Source organism: Zerene cesonia, chromosome Z (assembly GCF_012273895.1).
Source record: "Zerene cesonia ecotype Mississippi chromosome Z, Zerene_cesonia_1.1, whole genome shotgun sequence".
Lineage (NCBI taxonomy): Eukaryota > Metazoa > Arthropoda > Insecta > Lepidoptera > Pieridae > Zerene > Zerene cesonia.
Window position 1 is genome coordinate 7,960,560 of NC_052122.1, and position 21,098 is coordinate 7,981,657.

The window sequence follows — 21,098 nt, forward strand, 5'->3', positions numbered from 1 at the left end:
TGTCTTATTCAATTTAAATTAAATGAATGCAAATATACAGAACAATATGGGACGTTTAGAATATAAATATACCTATTAAATATATTTTTTTTCGGCAGAGAGGCAGGGCAACTTATTTATTAAGTTTTATGTTTACATTGGCGACAATAGCAATTAATTTAGTCGTCTTAATAAATCGATATTTTATTTGTTATTGTGGTTTATTCGGAAGGGTGTGCGGGGTGTGGTGTGGGCCGAAGGAGCGCGGAGGAGGCGCGCCATCTCAAAATAACCGTCGTATTTCGGTCGCCCCCCGCCCTTGTGGCGCTAGCGCAGCGGCCGATTCGACGGTTCCGCACTACCCGCTAACTATTCGCAATCGACCGACGTCTTGGTTGTTGGACTGGGATATAATGACTTGACTTCTGCTAAATGAACCCGTGGACTAGTTTAAGTTTATCGCAGTGGCGTATTTATTTAATATTGAGCGAGCGCCGAAGCGAACGCTTTTATAAGGACCGTTAGCGTCGAGTGAGAGTTTTTTCGTGCATTGTGGCTGCGGTGGCGTAATGGAGAAGCAGTCGAGGTGGTCGGAGCAGCGCTCCGAGCAGCGAGTGACCTCCGAGCGGCGCGAGCAAGTCGTGCAGCAGCAGGAGCGCGTGCAGCGCACGCAGCACTACACCCACCAGATGCTCACGCAGCAAGGTATGTCCGCTACCAGCACCTTTACCCCCCTAACTCTCTTTCTGAAGCTTTACAAACATTGCTTGCGCGACCTACAAAATTTTATGTGCAAAATTATCCTGTAAATTGCGGTGGCGTTTCTCAGCGCGGCCACGTGTTCGTCAACAGCGCCTCCGCGCCAAAGCGCCACCGGCTAGGCTGTGCGAGCGCCGACTGTCTTAGGTTTCTTTATTTTAAGTAACTGGGAAGAAACCAAAGACGATAGGTACTATTTGTGCATAGCGCTTTTCCATCTCGAGCGAGATAGTGCGTCTATTCTGGGGCGTGCGTGGGTGCCGGTGGCTCGCGCTCGCCGGGCGCAGGAATGTGCTCTTTTTAAAACATTCGCACATATTTCACTCTTGTTTTTCTTTTTAACATTTCGAGGAATGATGTCACTGTCTCTGCTCGATGTTGGATTAAAGTTTAACTCTAAGCGAATTGCATCATTGTAGTCACGAAAGGGGACCGGTAAACTCACTCGACAGTATATAGGCGAGGCTGTACGGGTCGACCCCGATCCGGTGCTTTATGCAACATTTAAATCTTAAATGGTGAACCAGCCGGCATTATCGCCGTGTGAGTTCACTGGTCTCTCCATTAAGGTTGCAGTGCGAATTCATGCATTAAAACTTGTTTACTTTTATGGCGCAAACTCGTATCCGTATATGGATCTCGACAGATATGTTACCATGCAAGGATTAATTTTTCTTATTATGACAACCACGACACAAAGAAACTAGGCTGAATATTGATGTAATGTTAATCGGTCAAGGTTTTGAATGTTTTTCTATAGCCTCCTCCTTGCGATTATACGATCATTATTTCTACTTCATGAGTTGTTACTGGCTGGCAAATATCTTCATTATTGGAAAAATTATGAGAATATAGCGCTTAATATAGACAATCAGAAATATGACACAAAATATCTTACGCATACAAATGCACACATGAAATGTTCGTGCTTCTTCTCACGCATCAAAAAAAAAATTATCAGTTATGAGGAATAAATCTTTATGTCGGGTAATGTTATAGTGTAATCGATACCAGCTGAGAATACATAATATTACATATACATTCATAACCAATAGATGTACAATATTAAATAAAAGTTATGTCATGTTCAGTATTACACACATACAGTCACACTATGTATTCAATAATATTATTAATTATAATAAATAAAATTAGGTCCAAGATTTGAGGATGATAATAAACAATATTATAAGAAGCTTCACGTAAATACTCTAGTTTGTCACAATAACGTGTTTAAAAACATGATAAAAATGTATTTTACAACTAATTATATCGATACGAAGGTATAATGATATTCTATTTGTTATAGTTATTTATTGAATGTACAGTACAAAAAAACTGTCAATGTATAGCCAAAGCAAAATATTCGTTATTACCTTGTTAGAAAATTATGAACAATCACAATGATCCAGGTTCACCTATACCAGTTGTTCAAACTGTATCGTTAACAGTTTCATTATGTTCAATTACAATAGTAAACAAGCCTATCCAATGAGTTTCGTGCGTGACTCATTTCACTTCGAACAGTGAAATGTATCGGTAATTCGGTATTATGCAATTTACTGATACAATTCAAAGTCAAATTAGCGTTGTCTGAATCGGATGCAAAATAACATATTCACGTGCTTTGATCTATCCAGCAATGAAATCTGCGTCATTAACGAATTATATTAAACGAATGTACAGTCCATGGGTTCTATATATGTGTTAAGAGTAAGGCCGTTGATTAGTTAAGGTAGAAAAGAAATAAAAAAGGATAAGAAAAATATATTATAAGCACTAATCTTGTGTGCACTGCCCACGTACTTAGTAGCAGGAACGAGTACATGTACACTTTTTGCTCTGTCTTTAATAATCAGTTTTCTATTTCGATCTACTGAGAACCGTGGAATAATAGTGACATTAACGTATGGCTGACGTGAAAAACGAAGAATTAAGCGTCGGCTTTTCACTTTTCTTCACGACTGACGGCTGAGAACCATTTAACCTTTGCTAGTTAACGTTCAAAGTAATGAGATTATTGTCAACGATAGAAAAATGAGTTAAAAACATTATAAATATCATTTTTAATTATTTGGATAGAACATCAATTAGTGTAAATTAAAAAACCTCTACGTTATTTACTACTTTTTAAAATAAGATAATTCTAATAAAATAACACATAAAATTGTATTTTAGCAATATATCACTGTGTTATAAATGAAATTCCGACGAATTAAAACTATTGTTAAATCGAATTTATATTGTAGGTAGGTTGAGATTTATTGGAGTATTCATAATTAAATTATAAAAGCGTTGCTGATTGAATATGAAATGCATTGCAAATTCTTTTTATATGTCATTTATAATTTGTGTTTTTTATTTTTTGCTGATACCTATCTACACTTAACACACTATATAATGCTTCATATTGATGTTAAGATCTTAGATTATAACAACTATTTAAATAATGCGATGAGTACTGACCTATTGCTTGCCTAGTAGATTCTCGGTACGCGTTTGTATAAATAATGTGCATGTAATTTTTCCGTTGTGTGGTTATGGAGCTAAATATGGAATTTAAGTCGAATTTTGCATACCCCATGATGATGAATTTTGGCTTTTATCGTATCCAAAAGAATAATCAATTGCATCACTTTGTTATAAATAATAAACGATCATTTAGAAAATGAGAGTATTCTTCAACATTTAAGATTACGCGCTTTTATAATGATAAATTATAATATTCGTTTCTTAAATACACCCAAAAGTTATTAAGGCTCAGTACAATTTATATGTTAGAACTACATATCCATCCAAGTAAAACTAGGCCCTAATACTGAATATACTGGATTATGCATAAAACTGTGCAGCAGTTGATGGAACTAGATCGGTCATTTAACGCAAGAGCTTAACTGTAGCACGTCTCGGTTCTTGCTTCCGCCTTGTAACTATTAAAATATAAGTAGTATATATATTTTTTGCTATCACTAGGCTTGTAGAAATGTGTTATTGCATTAACTTTTATGATCGTACGAATTAGTTCGTGGCAAGCTTACCTATAGTAAGTGTTCACTGACTGATACAACATACTCATCGTCAGAACCGTTTAGAATAGATTGTAACGTCCGCATTGTAAGAAAATGTCGCGTAAATACGTTAAATAAAACAGTAATAGTTAAAATTACGTTCGATGTTAATAATCAATCCTAATCCAACCAACCATTATTGGATCTAGCAATCCATTTATTGAGTAGGTAATGCTTGTCAATAACCAATCTAAGGATTGTTTTTGTATTGGCATGCAGAATAATGACCGATCGAAAAATATACAGTTATTAAATATTGATGCTAATCCTAATTAGGAGACACATTAGTAATTTCGATCGATAGTAAGATAAATCTCGAAAATATCGCATAACTACACACATCGACCGTATTGTCATTCGAGTATCAAATTGCAGCTCATTTCCATTTTCGAAAGTCCAATTAAGAAATGAAGAACCTGATCGAGTAAATAACAAATAACGTCCTGTTCATGCAGTGCGTGGATATTTGTTATGTTACGACATATTCTGAATAACTCGGGTGATTGACCCCCGTATTGATGGTTGCATCGTTAGCGGAACCGAGGTATCTGCGGCTATGTCACGACAGTCTCGAAAGTTACACAATACATCGACGCAATAACAAAAACTCATACAAAACAGTACACCATTCGCACGCAACATTAACGGACGAGGACGTGGCTTTGCTACTTTTACTCGTCTTATCTCCGAATTAATAATCGCGGCGAACGGTTCAAAGCCAGGAACTGTCGGTTACTTTCCCCGGTTCCCATAATTGCTCAGTTAACTGTTTGTTTTATGTTTTTGTATCATATCATTTACCGCTATACACACATCGCCCAAGAAAGCATCGCACTTCATTCAAGATCATATAAAATGTTACAATTAGACACGTTTTACTTACTGTTTTGCAGCGACATTTCGTTGAATATTGGCTTTCTCCAGATCACCGTTAACTATAGCTTTAGATGTATGTCTGTTTCTGACTTATCGTGTCCCCTGTTATTATTAGCTACCCATTACATTCCGCTGGTCTTAACATAACCGATGATCAATGCTGTGAGCCGAGGTTTGAAAATTACTAGATTTTATGATTATTATACTCGAACTACATCTATCGATTTTTTTAATTGCCTTGGAAATAATATCGGACACACTGTAAAATGTATATAATGTGAGATTATTTTTTTTTTGCTCTTAATTTTTGTATGTCTTCGCAAAAACCATTAAAATAATATATAGTTTGAAGGCCGAATAATTTTATTAAACGATTCTAATTTATTTCATGAATCAACAGGTGTTTGTGGATAATTTATGCAAAATACTTATAAAAATGTCTAAAAAGACATCAAATGAAAGTAGATTCTAGATTCGCTGTCGATAGAAGCGTATCAATAACTACTCAGATGAGTGAAAGTTGATTTCAATGAAATTTTACAGTGCACTTTTATTTGAAGTAACCAAGTCTCAATCTTATAATTTTTTCATTTACATTTCTTATATAGTAATTTAATTAGTTATATAGTTGATAAGTCAGAGACGCGTTTTAGGAAGCATCTCCCCGTATTTATTGGATAATTATATTCTCTTCACACCGATTACAATGTTACAAAACATTTAAATTAATGAATATACATACATTCATATTCTATTTCTTTTAATAAGCCATCGAGTAAATCTATTTCTTCATAGGTTTTCCGTTTATCCAAGAAGCACTAGACGTGATCAAAGTGAAAACATTTCCAATTATTTAATTATTTTTTTATTTGTACTGGATAAAGTATCAGGAATGATTTTTTATACCACACTCGATTAAATAATAACTTAATTAAAAAGCGATTTTTGTAATTAGATTTACCATAATCGTAATTTAAATACCAGTTGGAATTATATCAAGGTGTTACACATTCAATAGGTCTTTATAGGGCAGGTGACCATATGGCGCGCGGGGTCACACAGATACCAACTACATATTGAGACTGAGTGTACACACGTAAATGCATTTGATTATACGATATTTTCATCAAATTCTCCAAATACTGTAAATCCAGAATTATATTTAAATCATGCATAATGTGTTAATTTATAACTGAAATGAAGATCGTCTCAGCGATGTTTGGGCGGCTGCCAGAAAATGCTCATCTTACAAGAGCCCACGCATTATTCAAAATAGATTGGATTATAACGACAATACGAAACATTTATTAAATTTTTTATGTACTTAATCTTATTACTGACTTCTTATTTTCGCCCTGGACGTTAAGTCCTTTAAAAGCTACATACGTGACCTTGACCCATATAGTGGACAAACAAATACGTTGCTTAGTTAGCTAGCGATTATTAACTCATGTTAAAATCTTATGGCAAAGGGATCAATACATTTATTATATTTCTTGTAAATAAGTCGATGCATTAATAATATTATATATATTTTAATTTTCCATTTAAAACCTATTTTGCACTTATTGTGATTTAACTTCAATTATAACATAATTGGAATCAAGAAGTAATATGTTTAACTATTTTCTTAACAGACCCGATCTAAAATCATTTGAATACGCTATAAACTGTTATCAAGTTGAAAAAGTATTTTATAAGTCTTGGCAAATTCGTTTAGAAGACTTATAAATTAAAGAGATAAAGAACATGTTATGTAGCTTATTAAAAGTTGTATATTACTTAAATAACCTTTATAATTGAAATAAATTATTTATGTGTTTACTCAGTGTCTTGTGTATTTTAAACTAGCTGTCCGCCCCGGCTTCGTCCGTGGTATATATATAGCCTATAGCACTCAGGGATCACGTAGCTGTCCAATGAAATAATTTTTGATATCGGTCCACTAATGCAAAATTATCGTGATCAAATAATAATACAAACTCTTCAGGTTTTTATGATTTAATATAGATTTAGGATATAATTGTTTTAACAATTGTGTCTTTTTGTCTTATAATTGTCAGCAACTGCAACAACCCGCTTATTTTACTTTGTACGATATAAACACGAATTGTTAATTTCATTTAATCAAATTAATATATAATATAATGTCTATATCTAATATAGAATGTCTTAAAAATAAACTAATGCAAATAATGCAATGATATAATATAGTCTCACTGGATAATAATAATTAAAACCTAAATAATATTATATGTATCAATATTGTTTATATACCAAAATGGTATTCGTAATAAGATCCGAGCGGTGTATACGAAAATAGACGCGCGAAAAGAGCTCGTACACGCGGTCCGTCACGAGCGGTGACTCACGCGCATCCGAGAAACGTTACAGTACTGGAACATGACATACTTAACATATAAAAATAATTAATAAATATTATGTACTCAGATATGAAACAATTTGTTGCAAAGCCTATTTATAATTAAAAGTTGTTGCCCAGCAATACGCATCTGCTATTTCATTTTTAATTTTGTAACATTCAAATGCTTTATGAATAAGACATTTTTAAGGAACGATAAAATTGATCGGTCGAGAGGGTAGGCGATGGCACGGTTCGGCGAAATGACGTTTTTTTATTGTTTAAAAATTTCGCGAATATGCTATTGTTACCTACTTCAATACTTTATGTTATTTATGATTTCCAACTAAAGTTTTTTTTTCTCATTACAGTGGGCGGCAATGTTGGCGGCCATATACCCATCACATCAGGCAGGCCTGGGGATCCGTCTCCGCCTATCTTTGAACAAATATTTAAGAATGCGAGATTTGCACAGGGCGGTAATGCCAAGTTTGAAGGGAAACTTAGAGGTAATCCTACTCCAGTTGTATCGTGGACCAGAAAGAAAGCACCTTTAGTAGAATGTAACAAGTATAGTATGAGTTATAATGAACAAACTGGTGATGTTTCTCTTTTAATTAAGCAAATCGGCCCAGGTGATGAAGGAGAATATACTTGCACAGCTCGCAATCAATATGGAGAAGCTATTTGTTCTGTATATATTCAACCCGAGGGTGTTCCTGTACCCGCGCAGCAAGCATCGCAACAGCAAAGCTACAGACACGTCAGTGAGAGTGTGGAACACAAATCGTATGGAACCCATGATTTTACGACCGAACAATCACGACAGTCGCAGAAATACGCTTACTCGAATGGTACAGATTATTCATCTACAGAAGACTTCAAAGTTGATACATTTGAATACAGACTATTAAGAGAAGTATCATTTCGAGAAACCATTACAAAGAGATATGTAGGAGAGAGTGATATACAAGTCAGTACAGAAATCGACAAATCATTAGGACCTGTGTCACCGCCTAAAATTTCTCAGAAACCAAGAAATTCTAAGCTTCAAGAAGGAACCGATGCTCAGTTCCAAGTTCAGCTATCTGGCAATCCTAGACCACGTGTAACGTGGTTTAAGAATGGTCAAAGATTGGTTAATTCCACCAAGCATAATATAATAAACACCAATAATCAAACTATACTTAGAATACGAAATGTGCAAAAGTCCGATTGTGGTCATTACACTCTCCTGGCTGAAAATCCAAATGGATGTATAGTTTCATCTGCGTATCTTGCTGTTGAATCACCTCAAGAAACATACGTTCAAGATCAGAAATCTCAGTATATAACGGATTCCCAACAAATTGAGACTGAAAGAATAGAAATAAGTGAAAAAGCTCTCGCTCCGCAATTTGTTAAAGTCTGCCAAGACCGCGATGTCACAGAAGGCAAAATGACGCGATTCGATTGCCGCGTCACAGGCAGACCTTATCCAGAAGTCACGTGGTTCATTAATGATAAACAAATCCGAGATGATTATAATCATAAAATTCTAGTTAACGAATCTGGTAATCATGCCCTTATGATTACCAATGTCAACCTGAGTGATTGTGGTGTAGTAACGTGTATTGCAAGAAATAAAAGTGGCGAAACTTCTTTCCAGTGTAAATTAAATGTTATAGAGAAGGAGCAGGTAGTTGCACCTATGTTCGTGGAACGGTTCACCACTTTGAGTGTACGTGAGGGTGAGCCAGTATTATTGAATGCGCGTGCCGTCGGCACGCCTACACCTCGAATCACATGGCAGAAGGACGGTGTTCCGATTATACCCAATCCAGATTTACGAATTAATACCGAAGGTGGGGCCTCGACATTGGACATTCCGCGAGCCAAGGCGTCGGATGCGGCGTGGTATCAGTGCACGGCTCAGAATGTCGCAGGTTCCACAGCTACTCGGGCGAGGCTTTATGTCGAAGTACCAAAGGAGCCTCCGCCTGAGCAAAAACGTTTGCACTTACCACGGCCTACAAAGATTATCGAGCCAGAGTGAGTATATTTTTATAATGAACCAAAGTTTGTTTTAATTAAAATTCTTGGATTATTTAAACAATTTTGAGAGCATAATCACTAGGAACTGTCATTATAATTTGTTACAAAGATTATATAAACACTATTGTAATGATTATGATGTACATTGTTGCATTCCATATACATAAAAGAAGAACCGTTACATTTCTTCTTTGTTTATTTTACTTGAATTTAAAATCTTATATGTGCCTGAATTTAATCAAAACATGACAAACTTAGAAACAAAAAATTCGATTGAAATGAAATATTTTATTATCTTGCTGATCTTAATTTCCTGATATTTTGCAGACCCGCACCAGGTCCAGAGATCATATATTTAAGGCACGTGGAAAGAGCACGACCATATGTTCCTCCTGGTGAGGAAGATCGAATTTATCCTCCACCACAGTTTATTGTGCCCCTGAGAAGCGTGACACAAACTGAAGGTGGAAAGATACACTTTGAGACGAGAATAGAACCTGTGGGCGATCCTACTATGAAGATAGAATGGTTAAGGAATGGTCAAAGTATAGAAGCAAGTATGTATCTAATTTTCATTATTACTAATGCGTACCTTAAACTATTTCTATAAATTCTGCACATCTTAATTAATTGAATTAAGATATGGGGATGTGTAATTTTATATTTATTTTTTTGTTTTTGATTAATATTCTATTAACCAATGAATATTTCTCTAGGTTCCAGGTTCACATCAATCTTCAGATTTGGTTACATATCCCTTGATATGCTCAGTTTGAACATTCAAGACAGTGGTGAATATACTTGTAGAGCGGTAAGCGCCACAGGTACTGCAGAAACAAAGGCTATGTTGCAAGTCACACCTAGAGCTACAATTGAAAGGTCTAGTCAGCACCCTGAAAGTCTACAATACATTCAACAGCTAGAAGATTATTCCAAATATCAACATCAAGAATCCATTGAGGAACAAATTTCACAACGGCCACAATTTATAAGGCCACTTCAAGACCTTGGAGAACTTCAGGAAGGCCGGAATGCTCATTTTGAAGCCCAGCTTACCCCTGTCAGTGATCCAACTATGCGAGTTGAATGGTATAAAGATGGTAAATCTATCACAGCTAGCTCGCGAATCACAGCAATCTTCAACTTCGGATACGTCTCCCTTAACATCATGCACCTACGGGTTGAAGATGCAGGTTCGTACACAGTTAGAGCTGTGAATAAACTTGGTGAAGCCATCAGTACTGCATCGATCAGGGTTGCAGCAAGAAGCACCGTTACAGAGGATCTTGGAATCCCCGAACAGAGAAGATACATAGAAAAAGCTGAGCAGTTGGAAGCTTATCAGCAGAAACAACATCAGAGATATTACCAAGAAGTACCTGAAAGTACCCAGCGACCAGAGTTTAAAACTCCAATTAAAGACCAGATAAACATTAAAGAAGGTGGTTTCGCCCACTTTGAAGCTCGTCTCGAACCAGTTGGAGATTCTACTTTGAGAGTGGAGTGGTTGAAGGATGGACGCCCCGTAGAGGCAAGTTCAAGAATAACAACATTCTTTAATTTTGGCTATGTTGCTCTCACAATCAAATCTGTAACTGTACACGACGCTGGTAATTATACATGCAGAGCTTACAATGCTTTAGGACAAGCAACGACCAGTGCAAACTTAACAATTGTTACTAAAAAAGATATTATAGCCGAATCACAGCACCCCGGAGGCTTGGAAAAAATTCAATACTTGGAAGATTCAAGCAGATATGCCAAGAGATCGGAGGAGGAAGTCAGAGTTACACAAAAGCCTAGATTCTTAGGTCCACTAAAAGGAACAAATAAGATTGTTGAAGGACAAAGCGCTCACTTCGAAGCAAGAGTAGAACCACAAAGCGATTTAACCATGACCGTTGAGTGGTATTTTAATGGAAAACAAATTAAGTCGGCTAATCGTATTCAGACTTACCATGACTTTGGATACGTTGCATTAGATCTAACTAATGTGAGAGCAGAAGATGCTGGTGTATACACTGTAGTTGCTAGAAATGCTGCAGGAGAAGCACAGCTAAGCGCAAATATGATTGTTGAAAGTAAGTAATAAAGTAATTGTAATTAAATTAATATTTGTCATAATTTATTAAGTCAATTACATAGCAACACCATTTTTTATTGATTTATTGTGTAAAGTATAAAAATTAAATTGAAATATGTTTTATGTTTACGTATATGATACTATTTACGTATTTAATAAAAACGATACATAACAAAATCAATATATTATGATTAGTAAAAAGAACCATAGTATAACTTTTCCTTCCTTTTATTTAGCACGATCCAGCATCGACACATCCAGCATACATCGTGGCTTATACGAAAAAACACGTCAAATGGAAGAATCTAAATTTGTTGAGCCAATGTATCACATTGAAGAAATCTCAAAATCTAAGCCGGTATTTGTACAGCCATTGTCAGACCCTAAACCGATATCAGAAGGAAAGAATATTCATCTGGAGTGTCGCCTCGAACCGATGGGTGATCCTACAATGAGAGTTGAATGGTATCACAACGGAAGAGCCGTGACTGTAGGCTCACGTTTCAGAACATACTACGATTTTGGTTTCGTAGCTCTTGATATTATCCATGCTACCTCGGCTGATTCCGGTGAATATACCGTAAGAGCAGTTAATCATTTGGGATCGGCACATACATCTGCGATGGTTCGAGTAATTGAAAGATCAGACATTGTGACAGACACTCAGAATGAACAAGCCGTTGAACAAATTCAAATACTAGAAGACGCTGCTCGTCGAAGCAAACAAGTACAGGAGGATATAACAGTTATGCAAGCTCCACAGTTCTCAAGAGCTTTACATAATATTGAAACTGTGGAGGGCACTAATGTACACTTAGAATGTCGATTGCAACCAGTAGGAGACCCAACTATGAAAGTAGACTGGTTCTGTAATGGAAGGCCAATAAAGACGGGTCATAGATTCAGACCCGCTTATGAATTTGATTATGTTGCACTCGATCTTTTGAGTGTATATCCAGAGGACTCCGGAGTTTATACTTGCCAAGCAACTAACCAACTTGGCGAAGCTGTTACCTCTTGCGCTCTACGCGTTATGGCAAAGAAGGATTTAATTTTTGAATCTCAACATCCCTCCGGTTTAGAGAAGATTCAATATTTAGAAGATGCTTCCCGGTACAAAAAATCGGAAGTTATTGATGAATCTATTCACATTAAGCCAAGATTTGTGACTAAACCTAAATCAATTGAAAATGTCAAAGAAAGACAACATGTACATTTTGAATGTAAACTCGAACCCGTTACTGATCCAAACTTAAAAGTGGAATGGTTTAAGAATGGCCAACCAGTAGCAATAGGTCACAGATTTAGACCTATTCATGACTTTGGATATGTCGCTCTAGACATAATTGATTTGATAGCTGAGGATTCAGGCATTTATACATGCAGAGCCGTTAACCTTCTCGGTACTGACGAAGTTAGTTGCCGATTGACTTGCCGTGAAACCGCTGATATTATTCGCGGCACACAAAATGAAGCAGGCCTTGAACAAATTCAGGTACTCGAAGATAGATCGAGGTATCAAAGAACTGATTTTGTCGATGAAGTGACTACCCAGGCACCAATATTCACAACATCTCTGAAAAATATTGAAATTAAAGAAGGTCAGAGAGCTCATTTCGAATGTAGACTAATTCCCGTTTCTGATGCTACAATGAAAGTCGAATGGTATCACAATAACAAACCCCTCAAGAGTGGCTCAAGATTTACAGAAACTAATAACTTTGGTTTCGTAGCGCTTGACATTATGTCTTGTTTGCCTGAAGATTCAGGAACATATACTTGTAGAGCCATCAATGCTCTGGGAGAAGCTGTAACTTCGGCAACAGCGGTCGTTCATTCAAAGAAATCTATTTACTTGGAGAGTCAGCATGAGGAGGCCTTACCGAGATTAAATCAACTTGAGGATGCTTCGCGACACCAAAGACCCAGTGCTCCAGATGACGTTATAAATCAGGCTCCAGTATTTACTATGCCTATGCGTGATATAAGAGTTGCGGAAAATCAGGCAGCTCACTTTGAAGCTAGATTAATACCTGTTGGAGATCCGCGATTGAAGGTTGAATGGCTTCGTAACGGCGTACCCGTCGCAGCATGTAAGTATAATACAACTTTCAAATAAAAAACTGGTAGTGATACGTATTTATTATATTATTATTTCTTTTTGCAGCAAATCGCATTACAACTATGCATGATTTTGGTTATGTTGCTCTTAACATGAAGTACGCAAATCCTGAAGATTCAGGAACATACACTTGTCGCGCGGTAAATGAGTTAGGCCAAGCTGTAACATCGTCAACCTTATTTGTACAATGTGAGTATGGAAAGCATATTTATTTTATTATTTACATAAGTATTTTTGCAATACAAATAATATATGCCTAATAAATTATACATTTACAGCCAAAGCATCGCTTCTACTGGATTCCCAAAATCAAGCCGCATTACAAAAAATACGTCAACTAGAAGATACTTCTAGATACCAACGCAAGGAAGACGTTGAAGTTGCAGTTAATCAAGCTCCACGCTTTGTTACTCAACTGAATGGTCCCTCTAAACTCGTGGAAGGACAAAGTGCGCATTATGAATGCCGAATTGAACCTTACCCTGATCCAACAATGCGTGTAGAATGGTATTTCAACGGAAAAGTTCTCCAAAGTGGCCATCGTTACCGCACCGCGTTTGATTTTGGTTTTGCGGCCCTCGACATCTTAACCGTATACGGAGAGGACTCGGGCGAATACACCTGCAAAGTAATCAATAATTTAGGACAAGCAACATCGTCTATTAACTTAAACGTTCAATGTAAGTATATCTACTCATACATATTTCTAATTATACAGTGTATATGTTTAACTTATTTATAAAAAAAAATATTTATTTTAGCCAAAGAATCAATTATCAGAGATACTCAACATGAGAGTGCATTGGAAAAGATTCATTATTTGGAAGACGATAGCAGATACAAGAAAGTTGTACATGATGAAAGTTTCATTGCTGAAAAGCCTCAATTTGGTAAACCTATTAAGAGTGTTGAGGCACCTGAAGGTCAGCCAATTCATTTAGAGGCAACATTAACTCCTGTTAATGATCCTACAATGCGTGTTGAATGGTACTGCAATGGCCGTCCGATACAACAAGGACATAGATTCAAAACCACTTACGACTTTGGATACGTCGCTTTAGATGTATTGTATGCCTACGCTGAAGATTCAGGCACATACATGTGCAAAGCTACTAATGCAGTCGGTGAAGCTGTTACCACAAGCTCAGTCAAAGTAGACGGTAAGTATTTTTTTTTGTGCGATAAACATGTATTAATTTATAAATCTTAATTATTCATTATATTTGTTTTTACATGTAAATAGCCAAAGCTGGACTCTACCTTGATACTATGGATGAACAACGTTTAAGAAAAATTCAAGAGCTTGAAAGGTTCGAAAGACCTAAGCCCGTCGAAGAAGAAAAGCCTGGTCAGAGGCCAGTTTTCCTTACACCATTGACTAACCTTGAAAATTTGAAGGAAGGTGATCATGCTCACTTTGAATGCAGAGTAGAACCAATTAATGACCCAGACTTAAAAATAGAATGGTTCCTTAACGGACAGAGAATCAAGACTGGTCACAGATTCAGGACAACACATGATTTTGGCTATGTTGCCTTGGACATATTATACACATATGCAGAAGATTCTGGAACTTATATGTGTAAGGCCACTAACAAACTTGGAGAGGCAGTTAATACGTGCACGTTGAAGGTTGCAGGTAAGCTAAACGAGGACAAAGAAGTAATGTCACACAATTTAACAAAGTAAATAATTAATTTCATATTTGTCGTTGTTATGATAATAATATTTTTTTATATATATATTTTATTTTCTGCCTTAATGTCTTTCACCAAAACTGATCGAACGTGAAAATCAATGGATTTTTGAAATAAAAATCTAATTTAATTACTTTATTTTGCTTTGCAGGGCACAGAAATATTATTTTGGACACACATCATCCTAATGGCCTTGAAAAAATAAGACAATTGGAATCACAAGGTCATCCATCAAGAATAGAAGTTGAAGAACCAAAGGTCTTTGCGCCCAGGTTCGTTACGGAGCTTAGAGGAACAACGCATGTGTTTGAAGGTCAAACCGCACACTTCGAATGCCAAGTCGAACCTGTTCATGATCCTAACCTGCGTATAGAATTTTACCACAATGGCAAAGCCCTGCAATCTGCGTCACGATTCCATATCACTTTTGATTTTGGTTACGTGTCATTGGATATTCAACACTGTGTACCGGAGGATGCTGGTGAATATTCAGTGAAAGCAATTAATGCACTGGGTCAATGTACTTCTTCTATATCCATGACTGTAACCGCAAAAGGCAGTATTATTTCGGAATCTCAACGTCCAGAAGGATTAGAAAAGATTCGAGAACTCGAATCAGCTGAACCATTTAAGCGGCCAGAGATACCAGATACTGTTACCAGGCAAAGGCCTGTTTTCACTCAGCCACTTCAAAATATCGACAATATTCAGGAAGGTCAAACAGCACATTTAGATTGTAGACTTATTCCTGTCGGAGATCCTACCCTTAAGGTGGAATGGTTCAGAAATGAGAAATTAATTGAAGACAGTTCTCGTATTACTAAAACTAATGACTTTGGTTATGTATCCATGACTATTTCTCATGTACGTGATGAAGACGAAGGTGTTTATATGTGCAGAGCATCAAATTTGCTTGGTGAAGCCGTGACAACAGCAGCAATGAAAATAAAAAGTAAGTATTTTCAATGAATAAATTTCACGTATAAACAATAATCTTTATTTTTATATGTTATAAGTAAAAGAAATTCGATTGCTGAGCCGGGATAGCGGATGATATTATCTTCTACTCGTGATTGAAATTGAAATTTGAATTGGAATTGAAATTTTTGGAGTAAACAAAAATTATAATAACAAAAGAAAAAAAATTGTTTTTTTTTAATTATATAAATGCTTAAAATACATAAAAAATTGAACAAACATGTTTATTTTCTTGTATACTCTGAGAATTATTCAAAATATTAGTTATATATTGCATCGTTAATTAATTGATAATATTTTATTTATAGCGAAAGCAGCTATTCAATTAGAAACACAACATCCGGAAGGAATGAAAAAGATACAAAAATTGGAAGAACCTCATGCCAAAAAGGCTGATGAACCAGAGCGAGAATTTGAGAAACCCATATTCACTCAAGTTCTTACGGGACCTTCTGAGTTATGGGAAGGACAGCACGCTCACTATGAAGCCCGCGTTGTCCCAGTTGGTGACCCAAGTCTACGATTTGAATGGTACATTAATGGAGTCGAACTTAAAATGGGTAAGTCGGTTACAATAAAAATAATGCTTAAGTTTATTTTAGTCTCAGCCTCCTCCCCCACGTAGTATCCCAGTACCCATTCGAATATTGGGATCACTGGGATATGATGCTTTTCCCAATGCGAGCTGCATGCCATTTCGTACCGAAGCGTGCTCGACTCCCACATGTCACATCACTTGTTCTTTCACACATTATTCACTAATGATTTAATTGTATTTCAGGTTCAAGATTCCGTACTACACATGATTTCGGCTTTGTTACACTAGATATCAATTCAGTTGTAGCAGACGATGCTGGTTTGTATATGTGCAAAGCTATTAATAAGGCCGGTAGCACTGTCTCGTCAACCTCATTGAAAGTTAAAACCAAGTCGACTATTATTGACCAGGCAATGAGACCCGAGTCCTGGGAAAAAATTCAACTTAAAGAAGCTTCTATGAATCAAGTTCCAGACAGATTCGTTGATTTGGGCGTACAGCAAGCTCCCATATTTACTACCCATCTTCAGAGCTACGACAAACTCGTTGAAGGACAACATGTGTACTTGGAAGCCCAAGTTGAGCCTCGCACAGATCCTCATCTGAGAATAGAGTGGTTCAAGAATGGAGTGTCATTAACAACCGGATCAAGAATTAAGAGCACTTTCGACTTTGGTTTAGTTACACTTTCAATAAACGGCTTGAGGCATGATGACTCTGGTATCTATACATGCAAAGCTGTTAATCAAATGGGAGAAGCTGTTTCAACGGCTTCGATAAAAATAGAAGACCGTCACTGGTTGTTGGGAGAATCATTACATCCTGAATCACTCGATCGCATCGGTGCTTTAGAGCAACCTAAACCAACAAAACCAGACGCACCGGAACCCGTATATGAGACACCTGTCTTCATTTCACATTTGAACAACATTGTTTGTAAAGAAGGGGATAACATACACTTTGAATGTAATGTTGAGCCTTCTAGAGATCCTACACTCAAAATTGAATGGTTCTTTAATAACAAACCCTTACCATCAGGTACAAGATATAAGAGTACTCATGATTTTAGTTATGTGTCGTTGGATATAATGCATACTTATGAAGAAGACTCTGGAATATACACCTGCAAGGCTACTAATAGCAAAGGATCCGCTACAACATCAGGTTCATTAAGATGTACTGGTGATAAGCATATCTATTTAGACACTCAACACCCACAAGGTAAAGCTGGCTTAGAAGCAGTAGAACAGGCTGAAGAAGCTAGATTATCTAAAAACAGACGGTCATCTGTTCCGGACGCTGAATATCCTAAGCCTGAATGGGTGATCCCAGTTGTGGCAGAATGCCAATTAATTGAAGGACAACCCTTACATTTGGAAGGACAAGTTGAACCTAAAAATGATCCTGACTTAAAGATAGAATGGTACTTTAATGGTAAAGTTTTAGAACATGGGTCAAGATTTAAACTTGCAAGTGATTTTGGCTTTGTCACTCTGGATGTGACAGATGTCTATGAAAGAGATAGCGGTATTTATACCTGCAAAGCATACAATAAGAGAGGTGAAGCATTTACCTCTTCAACTATTTACTGCAGTAGTAAAGAAAACCTCATTGAACGCACACAACATCCTAAAGGAAAAGAGGGCTTGGAAAAAATACAAAATCTTGAGGACTCTCTTCGCAAAGAGCCCGCGCAAAAGCCCGATGATGATACCGGAAGGCCACCTGAGTTCACAACCGTATTCCAGGACATTGTTGACATTAGCGAAGGTCAAATTGCTCATTATGACGCCTCTCTCATACCAACTGGAGATCAAACAATGGTAATTGAATGGTTCTACAATGGAAAGACAATAGAAGCTAGTCACCGTATTCGTACTGTGTATGCATTTGGTATGGTTGTTCTTGAAATTCTTGGTACGAAGACTTCAGACTCGGGCATATATTCTTGTCGCGCAACCAATAAATGGGGACAAGCTGAAATTAGTGTGAAATTGGAATGTGTTGATAAAAGCAAAGGCCAAAAACCGAGGTTTACGACACACATTCAAAATATTGAAGGCCTCAAAGATGGTCAATCAGCTCACTTTGAATGCACAGTGGTTCCTGTTGACGATCCTGACATGAAAATCGAATGGTACCACAATGGTCAACCAATGCGTCATTCGAACAGAATAAAAACAATTTCCGACTTTGGTTTTGTAGTACTTGATATTGCTTATACTCAAAACCATGATTCGGGTGAGTATGTATGTCGGGCATACAACAAGTATGGAGAAGATTTCACGAAAGCAACTATAAATTGTTACGGAAGAGGTGGAGTTTACTCCGACAGCCTCCAACCTGATTCATTGGCCAAAATAAGAGAACTAGAGAGCTTGCAAGGTCTTCAACATCAAGCTCCAGCTCCAGCATCAGCAGTTCCACCACAATTTATCACACAAATTCAGGACGTGACAAAATTAGTAGAAGGTCAGAGTGCGCATTTCGAAGCAAGATTAGTACCAGTGGATGACCCAGACCTTAAGGTTGAATGGTTCTATAATGGAAAGAAACTACCGCATGGCCACAGATACAGGACGTTCCACGATTTCGGAATCGTTATCCTTGATATACTCTATTGCTACGAAGAAAATTCTGGTGAATATGAATGTGTTGCTACAAACAAACTGGGAAGAGATTCTACGAAAGCAACGCTTAAGTGCACATCAAAGGAAAATTTGATTCTGGACTCGCAACTGCCGCGGGTAAGTTCGTATAATAAGAAACTGAGCATTTTTTTAGTAGTCTATAAACTTTCTTTAATGCTTTTTGTAGTAAAAATATATATTCTTAAAACAATTCGTCAAGCATTTTGGTAATATTTTTTTTTTATAGGGCATGGAAGGGGGACTGGAAAAATTGCAAACGCTTGAAGATTCGATGGTACGAAGGAAGGATGTCGAGGTTACAGAAACACGTGGCAAGGCACCTGTATTTACAGTGCCTTTGTCAAATATTGAAAATCTGAGAGAAGGTGAAAATGCTCACTTTGAAGCTCGTCTTACACCAACTGATGATCCCAACCTTAAAGTAAGCGTTATTAACTAATATTCTGATTTTAAATTTTGAACTAATGTGATATGCATAGTCTTACAACGTTAAATATGTTTTTCAGGTGGAATGGTATTGGAACGGCAAGTCATTGAAGGCTGGATCTAGGTTCCGTACGTTCTGCGACTTTGGCTTCGTAATTCTTGAAATATCGCCGACTTATCCAGAAGACTCTGGTGAATATATGTGCAGAGCATATAACAACTATGGTGAAGCCGTTACTACAGCTACTATGAAAGTACAAGGCAAGAGGAACATTATCTTGGAGTCTCAATTACCCAAAGGTATGGAAGGTACCATTGATAAAATTGCTGCACTGGAAGGATATACTGGTACAGTAGATGCCTTATCACCAGAAGTAGAAAGTGGAAACCCACCTGAATTCGTTACGACGCCATCTGATCTTATTCTGTCAGAAAATTCTTCAGCCCACTTTGAATGCCGTTTGATTCCAGTAAACGACTCTAGTATGAGAGTAGAGTGGTTCCACAATGGAAAAGCTCTTCTTACTGGATCCAGAGTTAAGACTATAAATGACTTTGGCTTCGTTATATTAGAAATAGGAGGTGTTTATCAACGCGATGCTGGTCTTTATACCTGTAAAGCAACAAATCGTCATGGTGAAGCTACTGTATCATGTAAGCTTCAAGTTAAAGGCAGACAAGGCATTATCTTAGAGCCTCAACTACCATCACAATTCAAGTCCGGTACCGAAAGCATTCAAAAACTGGAAGAAACTTTGCATAAGCGTGAAGAGATAACAATCGAAGACGAAAAACCCAATCCTCCAAGATTTACTGTTGAAATAAAGGATAATCTTGATGTGGTTGAAGGTGGACCTATCCACTTTGATTGCCGCGTAGAACCTGTTGGTGATCCAACAATGAGGATAGATTGGTTCCATAACGGAAGGCCATTTGCAACAGGATCTCGTGTACATATGTTGAATGACTTTGGCTTTATTGCTCTCGACATTGATTACATATATGCTAGAGATGCAGGAGAATACACATGTCGGGCAACTAATAAATGGGGTTCAGCTACAACAACGGCTAAAATTACTTGCAGCACTAAACGTGATATCATTTTTGAATCACAATTACCCCAAGGAATGAGTGGTGAGAAAATCAAGGAGCTCGAAAGGGGTCGTGTAAGTGACGCTCCTAAAGAAGATGCCGTCATAAGCAGTCCTCCTAAATTCATCACTCAAATTCAGTCGCACACAATTGAAGAATCTGAATCAGTTCGTTTCGAATGCCGTGTAGAGCCAAAAGAGGATCCCAAACTGCGCATAGAATGGTACAGAAATGGAAAACTGTTGCCATCTGGTCACCGTTTCCGTACAGTTTACGACATGGGCTTTGTTTCTTTAGACATATTATATGTTTATTCTGAAGATTCCGGTGAATACGTTTGCCGCGCCGTGAATGACTTTGGAGAAGATTTCACGAAGGCTACTGTTTCTTGCAAACGTAAGTATTATTTACATTTGACACATTACATATCAAA

The 21,098-nt window shown here is 37.0% G+C and overlaps 1 protein-coding gene across 20 annotated transcripts in view; it reads left to right on the forward strand.

The window, feature by feature from the left end:
* Positions 1–303: 303 nt before the first annotated feature.
* Positions 304–21,098, forward strand: part of LOC119835433 (titin) — an 85,461-nt gene continuing 64,666 nt past the window's right edge. For 9 of the 20 annotated variants that reach the window (XM_038360229.1, XM_038360230.1, XM_038360234.1 and 6 more), the window contains exons 1-14: positions 304–684; positions 7,416–9,075; positions 9,406–9,635; positions 9,795–11,159; positions 11,398–13,254; positions 13,329–13,472; positions 13,562–13,963; positions 14,045–14,443; positions 14,527–14,922; positions 15,132–15,932; positions 16,267–16,518; positions 16,740–19,243; positions 19,374–19,568; positions 19,654–21,061. In XM_038360229.1, coding sequence (XP_038216157.1) covers positions 549–684; positions 7,416–9,075; positions 9,406–9,635; positions 9,795–11,159; positions 11,398–13,254; positions 13,329–13,472; positions 13,562–13,963; positions 14,045–14,443; positions 14,527–14,922; positions 15,132–15,932; positions 16,267–16,518; positions 16,740–19,243; positions 19,374–19,568; positions 19,654–21,061 — 11,749 coding nt within the window. In that variant the 5' untranslated portion in view covers positions 304–548. The remainder of the gene's footprint in view (positions 685–7,415; positions 9,076–9,405; positions 9,636–9,794; positions 11,160–11,397; positions 13,255–13,328; positions 13,473–13,561; positions 13,964–14,044; positions 14,444–14,526; positions 14,923–15,131; positions 15,933–16,266; positions 16,519–16,739; positions 19,244–19,373; positions 19,569–19,653; positions 21,062–21,098) is intronic. The other 11 variants (XM_038360239.1, XM_038360240.1, XM_038360241.1 and 8 more) reach the window with 5 other exon arrangements.